Source organism: Bactrocera oleae, chromosome 2 (genome assembly GCF_042242935.1).
Source record: "Bactrocera oleae isolate idBacOlea1 chromosome 2, idBacOlea1, whole genome shotgun sequence".
Taxonomy (NCBI): domain Eukaryota; kingdom Metazoa; phylum Arthropoda; class Insecta; order Diptera; family Tephritidae; genus Bactrocera; species Bactrocera oleae.
This window is the reverse complement of record NC_091536.1, coordinates 85744895-85764511: the sequence shown is the minus strand read 5'-3', so window position 1 is coordinate 85764511 and position 19617 is coordinate 85744895. Positions and strand designations below refer to the sequence as shown.

The window sequence follows — 19617 nt, the reverse complement described above, 5'->3', positions numbered from 1 at the left end:
GTTCAATACACTTACCCCACTCGCGCCCCACTAAATAAAAATGCAAAGCATACATTTTGGCGAAAAGACAATTTTTCAGCTTTTCTGTTTGTAAATTACAAGGTTGTGTAATTTAATAACAATAAAATTTTTAAGTTAGCATATATTAAGAGTTTTACATTTAATATAATTTAAAATAATATTAACAATTTTCATATCTTGCAGTCACCACGCTAAAACCACAATCTAAATAGCTTGAATGAAAACAAAAAGGTATTGAAAAGACCTGTCTTTCAAGTAGCAAACTGAACATCATCTTCTTAACTCCGAACATATAAGGCGTGCATGGTGTAATATATATGTAATCACAGTAGAAATTCTCTTGCAACGTGTGTGACTATGTGTGTAATTGTATGTATGTATGTCTGTATGTTGTTAGAAAGTGTTGTCGATTCCATGTTGTAGCGTGGTAATGGCAAAATAATAATTTCAACTTGCTGCTAGATCGCGCTGCACTTGAACTTAAACGCAGTTCGATACCGTGACTTGTATTTTTATGCACTCGTATAGTTGGGTTGTGAATTTCTTGGAAATTCAAAATGCTGCTAACGAGTATTGTGCCTACAACTACGCATGGCTCCATTTTTTGTTCTTGTGGTTTTATTTTTATATTTACTTTTCTTTTTATATATATGTATAAACTAGGTTTATTTAGTGTATTGTAATTAGATTACAAGTTGATCCTCTTTTGCAAAGATTTTATTGTGTACAGTAAACACGTAGTGATTTTTCGAATTGATTTCATTTTCCGAAATTGATACTTTTTTTTTATTTTTACAAACATGAATTTTTACACCGCAAACAATTTGCGGACGGGGGAGAGGGGAAAGGCGCATCGTGCCGCAAGGTATGGTTGCTGAGCAGGGATGTAGATAAAGACATGCATATTTACATAATGCCGTAAAAGGTTCGGTTTTTCCGAGAGTTGACGAAATGTTCCATCCTGCTGCCACCACAATTAAAGCCAAAGGGTTTCAGCACTGGTTCGATGCTACTCTTTTTAGTATTATAATTATTTTATGCATTTAATAGCTTTAAATTTAGTTTGTCTTGTTTTTTCTTCATTGAGCTTCTTTGCAGTATGTGCTACAGGCAGGTGATGGGTATTTAAATACCAAACAAACAAAAAATAACATTTATCACATTCATCACCACCAAACAGAACTTTCGCCATTTAGATAACCTTCTTGAGCACTCTTTTCGTAATATCGTCTTCGTGGTAGGAAGTAATTTGGGGTGACTCGCAGTGTGACGGTCCACGTCGACACTGTTAAACACACCACCCCGCCCAACTGCACGCACCAGACCTCACAATTAAGACACGCCAAAAAATAAATAAATATACACGCACACACCAGCGTTGCCAAATACCGCAATAAAGTTGTCTGTTGTATTAACGTGCGCTTTACGCTGGCATTGAATCGTCGCTTGATTACTGTAAATTTTTGTAGGGTTTTGTATATTACAATATTTTTTTTTATTTCATGTTGCTCCCCTCTCTCCAACGCTCGTTCTATTTCTGAGTATCACTCTTTGAATTACGGACTCGAGTATCCTCGTTCAAATGGTCGCGTACTTTTCACATCCGTATGCCTGGTGTGTAGATTTAATGCAGATGTAGTCACATTACTAGGCAGTTCACATACGCTTTTGATCGCCGTTGCACTACTTGGCGCTGGTCCAGCTGTCGCACCGCCCGAGCTGACGCTGCTGGGCGCTGTAGCTGTTGTAGCACTTGGACTTGTTGGTAGCTCCTCCACGGCATCGGCTGTTGTCACTGGCAGCACGTAGGCTGTTTTTTCAGCGGGTTCCACTACATCGTCTCGCCGCTGCAACGCATTCTTGCCGGTGATCGATGACTTGTAGGTGCTATGATTAGAGCCAGCCAAATAGAATTTGAAGAATTCATATGTTGACCAGCAAATGGCGGTTGCTGGCATGGAGTACAACACGCGTGCCAACATGCCACGGAAAAAGCCTTTCACACCAGCCACTGCGTAGATCTGCAACCAAATTTAAGCAATTATGTGATTACATTGCACGTTATACGGGCAGCTTAAGACACATGGTAAGCACTACTTTTTTTTCTTTACCTGCCGAATTGCTTCACCCATGCCCTTTGTCAGCCCATTCTCCTGTGTATTTAACAGCGTTTTCACCACATCCAGTGGCGTTGTGAAGGCAGCAGCGGTAGCACCAGCCGCGCCACCGGCCACCATATGAACTACGGGACTATATCTTCGTTCATGATTCAACTGTTAACGTGTAAAATATAGTATTATTAATTTGTACGTAAATACCGCAAATTCTATTAATATTTACCATATTTTGGAAAAATTCGTATGTGGCAAAATGTATTGTCTGATATGGTATGTTCATTACTAGCTGTGTGGAGTACGATCTGTAGAATGCTTGAATGCCCTCAGTACGATATACGTCCTTCATACAGCCAATAACTGAATTATACTTAGAATTGTACATTTGCATGCGTTGTTTTATCACATCTGTGGGATTCGATACGGCATCGTGTATGAGTGTCGCTATAACTCCGGACGCCACTAAAAATTAAATTAACGGAATTTACATTACAAACAGTTAATATAATATATATAATATTAAATATTATACTCACTATAATTGACATGATTGTTGGTGGTAAACCTAGTCAGGAGCTCTTTCGTCATTTCGTAGGAACCAAAGTACAGCGCATGTGCGGGTCCGGCGCCAGCAACAACAGCGGAGACACCACGTATAGGTCTGCAGCAGGCCATCAATAGTTATGAAAAACAATATGGAATTGCCAAAATTTTATCAGTATGGACAAAAAACAAAAAACAGCTTGTAATGTAGCAATTAACTCACCTCATAATACCCTCTTTCTTGATCATATTCTTGAAGGTGGTGCTGATGTCATAGTTGGATGTGACTGGCGATAAACTTTGCATTCTTGTCTGAAATTATGTATGTATACGTGTACAAACAATATTGATAAGGTTTAATAATAAAGTGCATCTTGCATGTGTGTGCATTCATTTGAGAAAATAAATATTTTAAGTTCACTATTTATTATTTGACTATAAAAGTTGCGTACAAAAATAACAAGGTTAGAGTCTATACATATATGTAGATGTAGATATGTATAAATATTTATGTTTATGGGATAGTATATCGCTTGTATAAATATATATGTATATGTACATACATATATAGATTTTTATGAACTGTATAATGTAGCGGTATTGATTGTTCACCAATCCTTCATATAATTGGACAACCACAAAAACGTAATTGTAATGAAAATGATATCTATTTTTATTTAATATTAATTTGTTGGTCTACACAAATTTAATTTAGGAAATTGTGTCGTGTGGTAATTATATGTTATGCTATACTTAATTATTTTGAAGTACTTAGTAATTGTAGAGCATCTCATTTTCGCTTATAATTAAAGCGCTTATTCGCAATTTCATAATCTAAATTAATATGGAAAGTTCTCTACATCAAGTTGTTGCACTTCAGCTCGGTGCACAGCAAAAGCCGGTCGTCGAGTGCAGTTTTCGCTTGTAGATAGATGTATGATGCGTACATGTATGTATGTATGTGCACCACTTGGTGGTAAAAATGTCGTGTGCTCGGGAAAGGCAATTGATTTATGCAAACAACGCCCTGCTATCATTGCTCAAACAAAAACAAAACATTATTTATAACGCTATTACGTCTCTTTAGAGGTTCTTAAAACAAAACAAAACAAACAAAAAAAATTGAATATAGTATATTTGGGGAACTGACAGTAAAACCTTATCTAACATTGAAATCTTAAACGGCACTTGCGTGGTTTCCGCGAATCGTTATATATCGAATTGGGAAACAGATACATATGTCAGAGTGGATAGACGACGGCTGATTGGCATGATGCAGGAAAAATGATATAGTGAAAAATATAGCGATTGTGTGAGCTGAGTAGAAGTAGTGTTTATAGTTGCTAAAATTTCATTCATATATATACATATATATACAATATACATATATATATGAAAGTAGAAAATAACACTCTGAAGTGTTAATTAAGTAATTAAATAAATACAAATTTTAATTATCGAAGTACGAAACTATTGGTACAACGAAGAAGAATATATATTATAGGTTATATAATAGGCAAGAAACAAATGCATATATGTATGTATGTAAAGTACATATTTTACTTTCACACTAGACAAAGCGTTTGCAATAGAACTTGGAATATATGAACATACGTATATATGTATATGTTCATATGCACACAAAGAAAGCGTATTTAAAATCAATTTTAAACTGAACTTCGCTTTGTGTTCGAGCATATTTTAAAATGTTAATTATTTTACCTCGACATGTTCTATAATGACCCCAATGGAAAATAAATAAAAACCATAAAGCTTTTGCAATGCAATAAAAAAAAAAAAAAAAAAAAAAAAAAAAAAAAAAAAGGTGCTCCAAAACTATAATACCCTCATCAATAAAAAAGTCTCCATACAAGAACTTGCTTTGACTTGTTAGTCAAATAAAAAAAATTTCCATACAAGGACTTAATTTTGATCAATCAGTTTGTATGACAGCTATGTATACGTTATAGTGTTCCAAAATCGGCAATTTCAACACATGTGAAGTTTTTTGGGGAGAAACGTGCATATGCATAATTTCGATATCGATATCTCAAAAACTGAGGAACTAGCTCGCGTATATACGAACGCATAGACAAACGAACATAGCTAAATCTACTCAGCTCGTCACGCTGACCATTTATATATATATTTGAAGAGTCTGCCTGTTCAGGGTATAAAAAAAACTATAAATTCTGTTAAATGTGTGTTAATAAATACAAAGCATAACATACAAACATACTTAAATAACAAATATTAAGTTCTATGAATTAGTTATAAAGAAATTAAGAAGAGGTGGCAAACTCGTCAACAAATACATATGTATGTAGCTACACTAACAAGATCGCGCAAAAATGTATACAATAAAATGAAAAAAAAAATTAACCAAAAAAAATCACGCACAGAAATTTTTCTACTATTATATGCAATGACGACGAGTGTATGCAGTTAAAGTTGTATATAGTAGATAAGTTTTTACGTGTGTTTGGCGAAATCGATAACTTAGACATAACATAGCAGAGATTATGTGTATTGCAGAAAAGTTAAAAAATCCAAGAGAGGTTATGTAGCAGTATGCATGAAACAGTTTTCAAATGCAAATAGGAATTAGAAAAAAAAAACAATAATTTTCTACTAGCATTAATTATAAAAATATTTTATTTTTGCTGTAAACGGTAAAATTTCCAAGAAATCGTATAAATCAGTTTATCATCGTTTTATTTATAACCGCCCACTTTTATGCATACACTCCTACATATTCTATATAATATACACAACTTTGTATGCATTACCCAATAAGTTATAAGGTGTGCTATAGATCTCTAACCGAACGCACGCGAGGCTCATTCATGAGCACGATTATATGTATATAGTATATATAAGAGTATATTAAATGATTTAAATGTATATTTAATAGACACATATACATACTCATATACTCAACTATGTGTGTATATGCGTATTTATAATAATGCAAATTACATACAATCAAAAGTAAGAGAAAATTAAAAGATAATTACTAGGCATGAAGACATGACAGTAAAAAAATGCCAGTACAATTGTTGTTGCGCACTTTATTACCCCCAATGGAAAAAAAAATCAACAACAATAACATGCACTCGTTCAATTACAATCGCGGAAAGTAAAACATACAAACATATATGTATGTATATGTGTCTATATACTATATACAAATGTACATACTTATGTATGTATTGGAGCAGAAGCCACGATAAATGACGATTGAACAAACACTTCACAATTACTACTCATTTTTTTTTTGCACAATTGTAGTATGATAACCATATTATTTTATAATTTTTTCCCCCATTTTTTGTTGATCCAACCAAAAGTGCGGGCGGTATGGAAGAAGAAAAACTTGCGAAATTCGTTTCAAGCTCTACATAATGTCTACTAGTAGTCTATATGCCTTTATATATTAAATTACATTGTTATGCAAAAGCACATCGTTTGAAATTTACAACAATTTGTCACATCCCGGCATTTCGTTGACTTCAATAAATGTCCAGATGATTCTGAGAAACATTTAAGATTTCTACAAATTGCTACAATTTTGTTTACTGATTCGTTTCAAATTCTGATCACATATGCAATAAATTTGTGTATTTTTTCTTCGCATACCATTCCTATGTGTATTTCATGATAAATCCCCAATTAATTATATAAGACACCGTATGCCGACACAGGTAATTATACTATTTTCAACAGAGCAGATATGCATATAGAGAATAATTAACATAAATATGAACATAAAATGCATATGTATATGGTATATTTCATCAAATCATTAATCAACAATGCCTAATAACCAGAAAATAAGTGAAAATTCTTCCATTTCATAATTTTAATATAGCTTTTTGTAAGTACAAACAATAATCAATCATTAGAGTTTGCACATCATATAGTATAAAAATTTTTCGTGAAAAAGTTGTTTTCATATTATAAATAGGAAAATTTTTTATAACTTTTAAAAATTGCTTTCATATATAGGAATTTTTTTTATTACTTTTTTGTCCAATAATTGCGTTCAAACCAATAAATAAATTAAGTTTTTTTGCTAGCTTAAAGTGCTTATCACTATTGTATATACATACATATATACATATATGTATAATGTCGGAAAAAAAAATATTTACGAACAGAAAAAATTCATAGCTAAATATAAACTCGTTTAGAGCCAAAATTTATTATATTAAATATAAATATCTAAAAGTTACGGAAAATAAAAGATACTGATTTAATAACTGTTGTTGTTGTTGTTATAACGATTATCTAATCCCCGTTAGGGTGATAAATTCTAGATTCGTTGTCGTCGAGGTCATCTAACGGAAGGCCCAGGAAACGAGCTGTTTCGACGGGGTCGGACCATAGGGAAAGGGGTGTTAGATGAGTGGGGTTTGTAGGGCATGCAAAGAGGTGGTTAGTGTCATGCGGAGACTCATTGCATGCAGGACATGTGTTTAGTATGTCGGGGTCTATTCTGGATAGGTAGGAGTTTAACCTGCTACAGTATCCAGAACGAAGTTGCGCGAGGGTCACTCTAGATTCGCGAGGCAACTCGAGCTCTGTGTCTGCAATGGGTGGTGGTTTGACTCGTATTACGCCATTCACTGACTGATTTAATAACTCTTCTCGATTGCTTGAAACTAAGACAAATATGCTATCTATATTTAATTATTTTGACGTACATACATACATACATACGTAAATTTCCACTCATCACGTTCGATGTGATTGTCGTATAAGTATTTTAGTAGTAGACTAACAATTTACTAGAATAAACGCGTTCACGTTATCATAATAATGATATAATACATATTTGATAGCAACACATTTAATTCACATAAAATAGCTTTAAGATCTAATTATTATCTTATCATATAGAAGTTGGCAGTCAGGTAAGTACGTTGTTGGCCAAATACATCAGTAGCCGATAAGCATTCTTCAGCCACAAATAATTAACCAAAGTGCGACCGCAGACTTCATTTAAGTATATAAAAAGTAGATCAAGCGATTTTAGCAACTCATAGTCATGTTTTGGAACATAAGCTGCTAACTTGAACGTGAATTACGTTGAAATATATGAAATTAAAATATATGAGTCGTATCGAAAATTACAGAGCAATTTACCTAACAATTTAGCAAAATTAAAGCAACTCACATAAAAATATTGTTTTAAACCTCAAGTTAATAAAGCTTAAAGTAATAATGACAATAATGTGAAATAATATTAAAAGATAATGATTAATTGAAAGAGTTTATAGTTGCGGCAAATTTTAAAAGATCGATATATGTATGTATGTATTATTGTATAATGATACCATGTAGGCTTATACAATGGTATGTACAGAGTATGTACACATATGACGATATGCTCATAAACTAGGGCATCTATTTATACTTTGAACAGCAAATTAAGTTTGCCATAAAGTTTGTAACATCCAGAAGGAACGTCGTAGGTTTATAAAATATATATATGTATATAAATGATCAGCATGACAGCTGAGTCGATTTAGCCATGCCCGTCTTCGGCCTGTCTGTATATACGCGAATTACTAGCTCAATTTTGAGATATCGATCTGAAATTTTGCACTCATTTCCAAAACGCTGCTCATTGAATCAAACGCCGATATTGAATCACTATAGAATATAGCTGCAATACAACGGACCGATCAAGCTCAAGTCCTTCTTCGGAAAACTTTTTTATTTGACAAAGTATCTTCACGAAATCAAACAAAATTCATCAAACTGACCGATCAAAATCAGAGTAAAGATTTTTTTATAACTGTGGAGGGTACTATAGCATCGGTGCAACTGAAGTTAACGTTTTTTTTCTTGTTTTTCTTTTTTTAATGCTTAAGAGCATTGGTTCAAAATATAAAATCTATAATTACTACCAATATTGATAATTTTTCATACAAAACATTTAACCGCATATGGGTGTAGTAGTTTATGTTTAGTTAATAATTTTACAATACACCTGTTTTACTACTACCAATTACACCTGCTCCCACAATCCTTAACAAAGCAAACATCTGCTGATACATTAAAATACTTTCTTTTGCACTTATTTATATATGAAAAAGAACATCTGAGCACGCATTCATTACCAATAATAAATAGATATACCCATCTATGTTCTGGCATGCCATGCCGAAATTGAACAAACGAAAAAAAAAAACATTTTTGTATAGGAAGAAAAACAACAATAAAGCAGCCAACAAAGAGGAAAGAATTACATCACGACGCTTAAATGTGAGGTTAGGGACAACGTTGCTAACAGCTGAGCAGTCAGCTTTCAACCGCTGATTTGTAACAAAAACTAAATTAAATCGATGGCTTTAGCATTAACTTAATTTCACATATAAATTTTTAAAACAGTTCACAAAAACTCACCTTAACCGAATCCAATGGATACATAACACAATGTTCCAATACGCCCGCAATTGCTCCGGCTGTCATATTAATGCTCACACTGGTAGTGGGTAATGATTCGTAGTCTTCCATATTCATTGCGGTTGAATTGCAAAAGCAGTAGTAATTCAATAAGCACGTAATGTAGCTATTAAACTAATGACAGATCACAGCTGCTGTACAAATTCAATAATCAATTGCTTTAAATGCCGCTATTTTAAGCTATTATATGCAATATATATCGGCAGTAAACAAACTGCCTTTACAGCAAAAAAAAAGGCAAATATTTGCCTCCTATGAATGGCTATACTGATCCCAAACGCTGCCGTCCGATTGCTGCGCGTCACTAACCGTTCGCAATGTGTTTTCACTCTTTGCCGAGCAAATAACGATGCTGCTCGCCAATACAACACCGCCACCACCACCTTGTACTCCCTTCTAATTGTCCACGAACTGCAGTTGTTACTTGCTCTACTGCTTATTCCCAGATTTTCTCTCCACTGCTGCTATTGTTTCTTTTGCTTTGGCGGTTAATTTCCTCCACGTTTCACACTTTTTTACTTTCCACGCTATCGACAGCTTACTTTTCTGTAATTGATAACAGCTATATTAAAGAATAAAAAAAAGACAGTGTACATAATTTTTGCCGCTCATTTATTACTTCAAACCACTTCGGACTTCAGCATGTTTACTAAAATGGATTTACCTGAATACGACGTATGACCTGAATTTCACAAGTTCTTATTGAATAGAAATCTCAAAACCCTATTAGCACAGTCACAAGTTAATTGGCAAGCCAGAAATTTTATTACATAAAAATTTTACAAAATCCTCCCTGTAGCAATGCAAAAGAGTTATTTTTTTAGTTATTCAAGTTGTGGTACAATTAATTGGTATTCAGCGCACTTTGTCGTTGCGGTTTTAAACACATGCACGCCCAACTCAATTTTGCATTTGGAAAGACGACATACATCGCTTTTCCTTAATCTTTTGTATTCTGTTTTACGATAATTTTTCGTAAATTTTGAAACTGTCAAAACATTTAAATTAAGCGAGTTGCCATATCATTGCTTTCACTATGAACATGAATGTATGTCACATGCAGATGTCGCTGGCATATATTTTCGTATTAAGGTTGGAATTTAATTAATTAATTTTATGTAGAAATTAATATTATAGGTAATCTTTGTATTTAATAACAAAATGTATATGGCAATAATACGAAAGCGCGGCTCACAGAAATTCTTCCGTTATTGTGCATGGGGCAACTTTTACATATTTTTGAAAAATTTCCGTATGAAATACTTTTGCTCAACTAAAATAAATTTAGTAATTCAAAATTCAATATTACATTTATTAGGTGTGACAGCTTTTCGTCTTTGCTACGCTATGTGGTGTTTAAAAAGAAGATAGTAAATTTAGATAAAACGATTTTTTTTTTAATCTTATTTTATATTTTTTTAAGTTTTTAATCAAATTAACATTAAAGGTTTAATAATTGAAATTACAAAAGAAGCGAATAAATTAAGTGTATACATATGTACATAAGTTTATGACAGACAATTAATAAAAAAAATAGAAATACTAAATAAATTGAAATAGTATACTATATTATAAATAAAAGTGATATGAACTTAAAATAAATTAATTAAATTAATTAAACACGAAAATAATAATAATTGACCAAATTCAATATATTAAGAAAAATAAATTAAATAAATCAATAATAGAAAATTAATATAAAATATAAATACTAAATAAAATTAAACATTTTAAGATATTATAAAAAAAAAATGTATATGAATTTGAATTCAATAAATTAATCATAGAGAGAATATGTAAAAAATAATAATAATTTGCCACCATTTTGATAATTTTTTTGTTTTGCCATATTTTTTTAAACAATTTTTTACTTATAAATCTCAAGAAAAATATTTTTGGCAAACTAAAACAAAAAAAGGAAAAAAAATTATTTTGACATAATTATACAAATAAAAAGCATTTTTAATTGAAGTTACATTAATTCAAAAATAGTCTTTATTTTTGTATGCAATAACATATCTACATTACATAGTTTTGTTTCCTTCTAAACAATTTCGTGTACAATACATTTAAAAATATGAAGAAAACACTTTAAATTATTATTAAATAAGTTATCATTAAGCATGAACATGTCTAAAATGAGGTAATTCTTTACAATGCTGCAAAGAAACGTTGGAATATTAAAGTACACGATTGATCTAAAGTACAATTAAATCGCGAATAACTATATAAATTATATTAATTACATATAAATGCCAAGTAATTATTCTTTTATCTAACACAAATGCTAACGACGATAAGCGCTTGTCAAAAACTAAATGGAATTTTTTATTGTCCTTTAAAAATGCAAAGTCTCTAAAAGATATTCTCAATAAAACTGCCTTTGGCTTACAAGCCCTTGTTGAACCATACTTCTTTAAGCTCGGCATTGTGTTTTTTAATGTCTTGTTGCACGTCATCCTCCAAGCGGCCCACCTGTTCAGAAGAAAACAGAAAAATATTGTTTAATTATTCAAAACTTTTTATAAAAATGTTTATAGGTATTTAACCCACCTCGATTGCGGCGCGTTGACTAAAGAAAGCACAGCCCAACGGGGTGGCAAATATCAAGACGAAACCGCAGAAGAGTGTCTGGATAGGTGCGCTGGCTTTGGGGAAGCGCTTGAGGAAGCCACGTTTTTCCAACGACTGTATCAACAATGGTGTTAGTACTGCAGGGAGAGATGATAGAGAAATTGTTTAAGTTGTAAAAAAAAAATGTTTGACATAAAGCTCACCCATTCCAGGTGCAGCCATAGCAATGCGACTAGCCACCACAGCTGTGATACCAACGGCAGCTGCCTTCTTCGAAACGCCCAATTCGTTGTTCTTTTCGTCCAGCAAAGTGACGCCGTTTTTCAACTCTCTTTAAAATGTAATTTAAAAGTTTGATTTATGAAAATTAAAAGCGGTTAATTGCATTCACTTACTGCATGCGCATCATGGGTACATTGATGCAATTAGCTGCTGCCACAGCCGCCAGGGGTACTAAACGTCCAATTAGCGGGTTTAAATTCTGCAATGCAGCAAAAATGAGAAAAGAAAATATATACAGTTAGTAAAAAGTAAGGTCAAATCAATCATTTCAAGTAAAGCTAAAATAATTTATCGCATGGAGTCAGCGAGATGCTATGTTGCATTCCTTAAGAAAAACATGTAAATAGAATTAGGGTGGTAATACTACTATGTTTAGTTTTTATAAGAAATGCAATTTTGTTGTTTTGTAACTACTTTCTATCTTCTTCATCTTCGATAGTCCATGAGTAACTAAATTGTCAATAGTAGCACAAATCACTTTGAACCTAGGGGCATTCTCGATAGGGCTGTTATTGACTCACGTTGTTAGTTTGGCAAAACAACTCACCTTCACTAGCCGGTTGAGGGAAAGTGCTGTGGTCAGCGCGCCACCAGTGGCCAATACATATGAAGTAAGCAATTGCCTGTAAGAGAGACACCATTAGATTCAATATAAGTAATAAATAGTATGCATAAGTATAACATACAAATATCTAAATAAAATTAAAAAATTATTTATATGTCCCAATTCATATACGGACTCTTTTGTCGCCCAAATCGGTTTTTTGAGGACGAGGAAAGACGAACGGACTGTGCCGAGTGGCATGCTTTGTGTTCTTGTTCGTAACATTTCGCTCCTACGCAATTCAGCATTCTTTTCCATTTTGAAGTTCTTTTCATGGTTGCAATAGCGCGTGGTTTCAAATGAATATATACGATATTTTTGGAAATTTTAATTTTTTTTAAATAATATTAGTAGCAGGTATTGAATACATTCTGGTGGATTAGGGAATTCGCGACTTAATTATTTCTTTGAAACTATTAAGTTATAGCCGCTTATTGTTCAAACACAATAATTCCTTGTAAGCAAAATGTGAGACCAACATACAAGTGAACTATGCAATACGCTCTAAGTATCGCGTAGCCGAACCGCACAAAGATTTGCGAAATTTTTATGAAAAGAAATGACAGAAAAACTCCACTCTTTTCACTCGTGTGTACTCACAGTGTGACGTTGCCGATAATGAGCGACAAAAGAGTCTCCATGTAAACGCAGAATATGTATGTTCTTATCGCTTAAGTGATATAAATATGTGTATACAGTATTTAATAAATTTTAGATGTGTATATACATTCATATGTATGTATGTATTTGAAAGGGAAACAGATAAAAGCGAAAGCGAAAATGAACAATTGAACCGATAACACAATTAGTGAGTTTGTCGTTTTATAATTTCTTAGCGAAGGCGCTACAGATATGTACATGCACATATTTATATCGGTGTTTATGTATGTATATTGCTTGTTCTTACTCTTTAGAAATTGGTGTTGATCCAGAGCGATTTGTATAGTTGACAACTGCGTTGAATGTCTGATTGACCCATTGCCAGAAGACGACTGCTGGTGTGGTCTTGTAGAACGATAGCATACCTACAAGAAAGTTACAACAACAACATTTAAATGAAATGATGAAAATAAAACATTCAATATCCAACATCTATGGCATATTTAAATGCGCACAATTTTATATGTGAATATATTTATCTTGTATTGTCTAGACGCGGCAACCCAGCGGTAGCGAACAGTATTTATTATTTAGTATTGGTCCAACAATGAAAAAATTGTATTGCAAAATAGTACGGCAAAACTACTTGGTTGATTATTATTCAAATATTCACCTTTAGGAAAGGAATGATTATGACTATATTTTCTTTATTTAGGCTCATCAGTGGGTATCTGGGACTTCCATATATCTAAAAATATTTTCCGTATAACGAAATTAGCCATTAGGCAGATTGGAGTGTTGCCTTTGAAAATAATATATGCCAAATTTCGTCAAGATATCTTGTCAAATAAAAGAGTTTTTCATACAAGGGCTTTATTTTGATCGATCAGTTTGCATAGCAGCAATATGATAAAGTGGTTAGATATCGTCAGTTTCACCAAATGATGAGCTTCTTGGAGAGAAAATGACGTGTGCAAAATTTCAGATCGATATCTCAAAACTGAGAGACGAGTTTGCGTATATACAGACAGACTGACCGACCATCATTGCTAAATCAATTCAGCTCATCGCTCTGATTATTTATATATGTACATATATATTTTATGGGATCTCCAACGTTTCCTTCTCTGTGTTACAAACTTTGTACTAAACTAAATATACCCTGTTCAAGGTATAAAAATGCTAATCAATGGAGCATCCCAGAAGCTGGAACTACTAAAAATTACTGCTATTTCTTACAAATAATCTATTTTGCATATTAAGATAAACTAATTACTAACTATTTCATGCCTTTGTGCATTGCTCCTATGGAAACTGATTCTAAAACTCGTTTTTTATACTCCTTGTTGTATGTATGTACATACATATAAATATATTTGATATATTGAGGGCAACTCGTACGTCGTAATTATAATATTTACGAATATATGTAGGCATGCATACATAATACGCAGTTTGTATTGCATTGCAATTCTTTCAAATTGCTTTCATTGCTTGAAATTGACGCAAAACCTTGATGAATTTGAACCGGGCAAAAAAATCAATACATTTTAAAATAATATAAAAACAACTTATTTATATTCTCACTGCGCTGAATATATTAATAAAAGCAATTTAAATTGAGAAAAATAAAAATAAATTGTCAGCAAGGGAAATATATAACCTTAAATTAAAAATTGTGTACCAAACATTTACTACAACTTTTTGAAATTTTGTGTGCGCTTTTAGGCGTATTCATATTTTACTTATAATTTGCCGCATCCGAGTAATATTGAGAGATTATAGTATTTTTGTTGTCGACAAATGTTGTTGAGCGCATTCAGTTTATTCGATGGCTCAGCAATTCTCATTTATTCCATACTTTTTAAGAAATTTAATGATTTCATGAGTGTTGATTAGAATAAATGAACAAGTGAAACACTCATTACTAATTTTTCACTCATTAATGATTTTATGAATGAATAATACACAATTTTATTTGTACACACAATTTTTATTGTTAACACGTGGCTTTAATATTGATTTTTGCTTAGCTATTAATTCAAAAGAATAAATAAATAGAGGGGAAATATTCAATCGATAGTCAAAAGAACACAGGTACTCGTTAGCAATGGTTGAGGAAAGTCTCTAACTTAATACCAGGGAGGCAAGAAAAAATCACATGTAGAAAAATCGATAAAGAGGATTCTTCAAGTATACATCAGCTATTCTAATGTGGCATAAAACCTATCATCAGTCACCAGTTTTCATATAAAAATAACAACGCACATGAGGTAATCGTGAAGGTGTCTAATAAAGTATTAGTCAAATTTTTAGTCCTCAAATAAATTTACTTATAAATATATATACTAAACAACCAGGGTTGCCAATTGTTTAATTAAAAATTAAACTTTCAATTTTCATCTACAATTCTGAGATTAAAAATTAAATTTGCAATTTTATTTCCGATTTTGGAATTAAATTAGAAAATTTAAAATTTAATTTTAATGAGAATAAAAATTAAAAACGAATTAAAAACTGAGAAATTCTTTTTTTAAATTAAAAGTTGGAGTAAATTCTTGAACAATTTTTATTTTGTTTTTAATCAGAAACTTGAAATTACATATTTTTTTGTTTTTCAATATGGGTTTTATGATTACATTTTTTTTTTCCTTTTCGTTATTTGAGATTAAAAATTTATTTTTAGTTTATTAATTCCAGTATTTGGGGTTTGAATTTTTAAAATTATTTTTTAATTACGATTTTTGGATTAAAACAAAAAAAAAATGTAATTCAAATGTAAATTCGATTACATATTTTAATGTATTTGCAATCTTGCAAACAACTCATTCCTTGTAATTTAAGAAAACATTTATGATTACGGCTTTTTATAGCATAATTTATGTATGTTGACATTAACCTGTAATTAAATAATTACTTATAGAAATAAACGCTATAAACCGCCGCTATCAGCTCAATGCCAAACTGTTGGAAATTGTTGTTGATAACTCATATAGTTTAAGGCTTTTTGTGTAAGCACTACCCTCAAACTTTATATAATATTTTAATCATAAAAAAAAAAAATTATATTAACTGAAAAAATGCTCGTACTTACATCCTGTAATCAGCGTGTTCATTGGCACTTGAGCCGACATGCGACCAATAATCAACGACTTCTCGCCTGTCTCCGGATGAAAAGCCGAATCGTACAGGTACTTGGCGCGCCATAGCTCCTCAACACTGCCGCATTCCTGCACCGGTTTGCCGGCACGATAACTGTGTACGATACGCTTGGCGCGCTCCAACTCCTCGTTGGTGGCTAAGAGATTCAACGGATTGGTGAGCAAGAAGAAATGCTTGGCACGATTAAGGTATGTGCTCTGGTCATATTTGGGCTGATCGATATCGATGGCTGGCAGTGGTGCGACGGCTGCAGTTGATGACATGCTTGTGATGTTGTCGGTGTATGTGCGGCGATGGCAGTGATGCTTTAACGTAACTCTGTAATTTATAATAAATTCATAAATTTTTAGAGTAGCTTTAAATACTTTCATTGATGGTAATTGAGATAAATAACTAATATATATTATGCGTTTTATTGTAGAAACTCCGTCAAATAATTAAAATAAACAACAATTATTGTTATTGCTATTTTAATAGCATTCACGTTTTACAATATTTGCATGTGCAAGTGTTTGTGTATGTGTAGGCTTCAGTTAAAATTTCAACTGTTAAAAGAGAGTTATAATTTTTTCTCCGCTCTCTCTAACAAATGTTCTTACAGTATGTACTCAGTAATAGTTACCTTCACTATATTTATAGCATAATAAACACCCTCTTTTTCTTATGTGTACATGTTCATTATATTATATTTTTCAAATAAAATAACGGTCTTAAAATTTGTTATAAGAACGATATATAAGGTTTTTTAACTAGACTTTTGACATATTTTTACTTTTTTCAGCATTTTCAATTATAAGTAAGTATTTATTAGGCCTTTTTACTGTCAAAATTATAAATTTCCAAAAGGAAACGTCGATGACCCTATAAAATATGTATATAAATGATCAGCGTGATGAGCTGAGACGATTTAGCCGCGACCGTCTGTTTGTATAAACGCAAACTCGTCTCTCAATTTATGTGATATCGGTCTGAAATATAGCTATCATACGAGCTGATCTATCAATATCAAGTCATAATATGGAATTATTTTTTATTTGACAATCCTTATTTTTGCGAAATTTGGCAAAAACTATTGTCCAGGACAACGCCATAATATCTGAACATATTGTTGAGATCAGACCACTATTGCATATATCCGCCATGCAAACTGACCGATTTAAAGCAAGATCTTGTACAAAAAACTTTTCATTCGACAGATTCACAAAAATCCATTTCGATGAAATTTGGCTTCAAAATAATATATTTGCTCTATTTATGTAATATCGACAAGAGGTCAGGTATTATGACCAAGTTTTACACAACTTTAATCACAGTCAACTTTAAGATTCTATCTCTTTTAGTCAAGAGTTTAGTTTTTGTTACTAACCAGGATATAATAGTTTATTACAAACCGTGAACCGTAGTAAGTTGAATAGTTCGACTTTAATATTATATATTTCCTTCAATTTTCATTGGTGGTGATTATCGAGGGAATACTGTAATTACATACATATTTATTTACAATATGTATATATGTTTTTGCTCCCAAATATAGAAATTCTGCTATAATTCGCACTTAATTTGCTTATAACGGCTTACATAAGATTAAGCATGCCAACGCAAGCGGCCGGGTCTCGAGTGGCTCTTTATCATATGCACTAGACGCTAAACAAAACTATACGAAAATATGTCCATACAAAAATACAAAAATACAATAAATACAAAAATACATACATATGTGCGCTTGTTCATATTAAACAGATCAGCTGGCCATTGACAAAGCTAACAATATTTAGCGCGTTAAAAGAAAAGGCTCGTAGGAAACGACAGACATTTGCAGTTTCTATGCAGTTAGTACATTCTATAGCCCTTTGTATGCATGTATATATGTATGCATGTGTGTGTAATCATATCAGTGAAACCATGAATCAATTTTTTTCGATCGACCTTTTGTGCTGATTTACGCTTGCTTATCGCTGGAGAATATTGCATAATTAAGTTTATACAATTATTTTTAATAAATAATATACGATTTACAAAGAGGAACACACTCAAACGACAAGCGTAAAATATTCTTTGATTTTCATAAACTTCCAATTAAGAAATCACCTGCTAACAATAAAATGAAGGCGTGTCTTGTTTGCTGTTGTTGGTGATACCTTCCTGATTTCCGTCGGAAAATTTGTTTTTCCCGTTTGTTAAAAGTGTTTTTTTGTTTCTGACCACTCTGCCACTTGCTGGCGCTTAGCTTTTTTGTTTTATGTATAAGTTGTCAGCGTTTACACACTTCGCGCTCAAAATACGATTTTCAACCGCTACGGTCGGCAGTGTATGAAAAACTGACAGCTGAGCGATAACCAGTCTTAACGCAACCGCACCAATTCCATGATTCTATTCGTTTCTTTCACATTTTATTTTTATTGCTATGAAAGAAATCAACAGACGCGCATACATACGTATGTGTGTATGTACAAACACAGGAACACACGTACAAACCTGTGGCGTATGCTGAAAGTAACCCGGCGGCTGCGCTAACTCGCATTCCTATCGTAAGCATCAGCACAACCTTCTACCATATGTTAAAAGCTACCGATAGGTAAGAGTACGCAAATGTCGATGTAGTAAATAGTAAGAAAGCTTCTGGGCGCTCTTTGAGGGAATCATAGAAAGCAACAACAACGAAGGAGAGCGACTTGTGCTTACAGATTTTGTATGTGACTATTTGATTGAGTAATAATTCAGCAGTAAATTGAAATGATACATGTATTTAAGCACGCAGGAATCATCCGTGAACAAGGAATATCTTCTATCTTACAGAAACATATCTAAACTTTAGGGGCATACCTAGTGGGAAATTTAAAAATTAAATTTCTTTTCCATATTTCGATAGTTTGTACCTTTAAAAAGAAAATATTAAAGTTTATATCGATATATTAAATAGTTTTTGTCTATAGCCTTATGTTCTGAAAAGATTACTCGGGGCAAACGAACCTATCACTATCAAATTATTCTGCTTGTTCCGTATATATGTAGTACTCCATGACCTACCAGTTTTTTTGGCAGTCCAAAAACAGCCAATATTTTCCTTAAAAACGCCGCCGTTTTGTCAATTTTTGATTTATTTTTCGATCGGAGAAGGCTGAAATCGCTACAGCAGTGGAGAATCTCGAAAAATATTAAATATTTGTCTTAAAGAATTTTACTGCATATTCTTAAAATATGTATAAATATATATATATTTTAAAACAATGGATACAGTACAGT

The 19617-nt window shown here is 32.3% G+C and overlaps 2 protein-coding genes across 4 annotated transcripts; both read right to left on the bottom strand.

Moving 5' to 3' along the window:
- Positions 1-50: 50 nt before the first annotated feature.
- On the bottom strand, positions 51-10092 carry mfrn (mitochondrial iron transporter mitoferrin). Of its 2 annotated transcripts, none has more exons than XM_014242161.3 (7): positions 9817-10092; positions 9093-9714; positions 2902-2990; positions 2672-2796; positions 2362-2597; positions 2133-2294; positions 51-2042 (listed from the first exon to the last, which is right to left on the bottom strand). In XM_014242161.3, exons 2-7 carry the CDS (start codon positions 9207-9209, stop codon positions 1578-1580), a joined length of 1194 nt encoding a protein of 397 aa, XP_014097636.1. In that variant the 5' UTR covers positions 9210-9714; positions 9817-10092; the 3' UTR covers positions 51-1577. The 2 variants fall into 2 exon arrangements, with proteins under 2 accessions (XP_014097636.1, XP_014097635.1); XM_014242160.3 differs by having other exon boundaries at positions 9093-9698.
- Positions 10093-11118: 1026 nt separating this feature from the next.
- On the bottom strand, positions 11119-18700 carry Sfxn1-3 (Sideroflexin-1-3). Of its 2 annotated transcripts, none has more exons than XM_014242156.3 (8): positions 18463-18700; positions 16307-16692; positions 13520-13637; positions 12556-12631; positions 12122-12207; positions 11930-12057; positions 11706-11863; positions 11119-11627 (listed from the first exon to the last, which is right to left on the bottom strand). In XM_014242156.3, the coding sequence occupies exons 2-8, from the start codon at positions 16635-16637 to the stop codon at positions 11541-11543; spliced, it is 984 nt and encodes a 327-aa protein (XP_014097631.1). In that variant the 5' UTR covers positions 16638-16692; positions 18463-18700; the 3' UTR covers positions 11119-11540. The 2 variants fall into 2 exon arrangements, with proteins under 2 accessions (XP_014097631.1, XP_036217192.1); XM_036361299.2 differs by having other exon boundaries at positions 18513-18700.
- Between the last annotated feature and the right edge of the window lie 917 nt (positions 18701-19617).

What these genes read in the sequence shown, in the direction of transcription:
- mfrn (XM_014242161.3), bottom strand. Translation starts at nt 9,209, where the DNA reads ATGAATATGGAAGACTACGAATCATTACCCACTACCAGTGTGAGCATT. An exon ending in AAGAAAGAGGGTATTATGAG is followed by an intron (nt 2,797 to 2,901) that starts GTGAGTTAATTG and finishes GGCCTGCTGCAG; the next exon opens with ACCTATACGTGGTGTCTCCG. An exon ending in TGGGTGAAGCAATTCGGCAG is followed by an intron (nt 2,043 to 2,132) that starts GTAAAGAAAAAA and finishes ATTTGGTTGCAG; the next exon opens with ATCTACGCAGTGGCTGGTGT.
- Sfxn1-3 (XM_014242156.3), bottom strand. Translation starts at nt 16,637, where the DNA reads ATGTCATCAACTGCAGCCGTCGCACCACTGCCAGCCATCGATATCGAT. An exon ending in GAACACGCTGATTACAGGAT is followed by an intron (nt 13,638 to 16,306) that starts GTAAGTACGAGC and finishes ACTTTCTTGTAG; the next exon opens with GTATGCTATCGTTCTACAAG. An exon ending in GTCAACGCGCCGCAATCGAG is followed by an intron (nt 11,628 to 11,705) that starts GTGGGTTAAATA and finishes TCTTCTGAACAG; the next exon opens with GTGGGCCGCTTGGAGGATGA.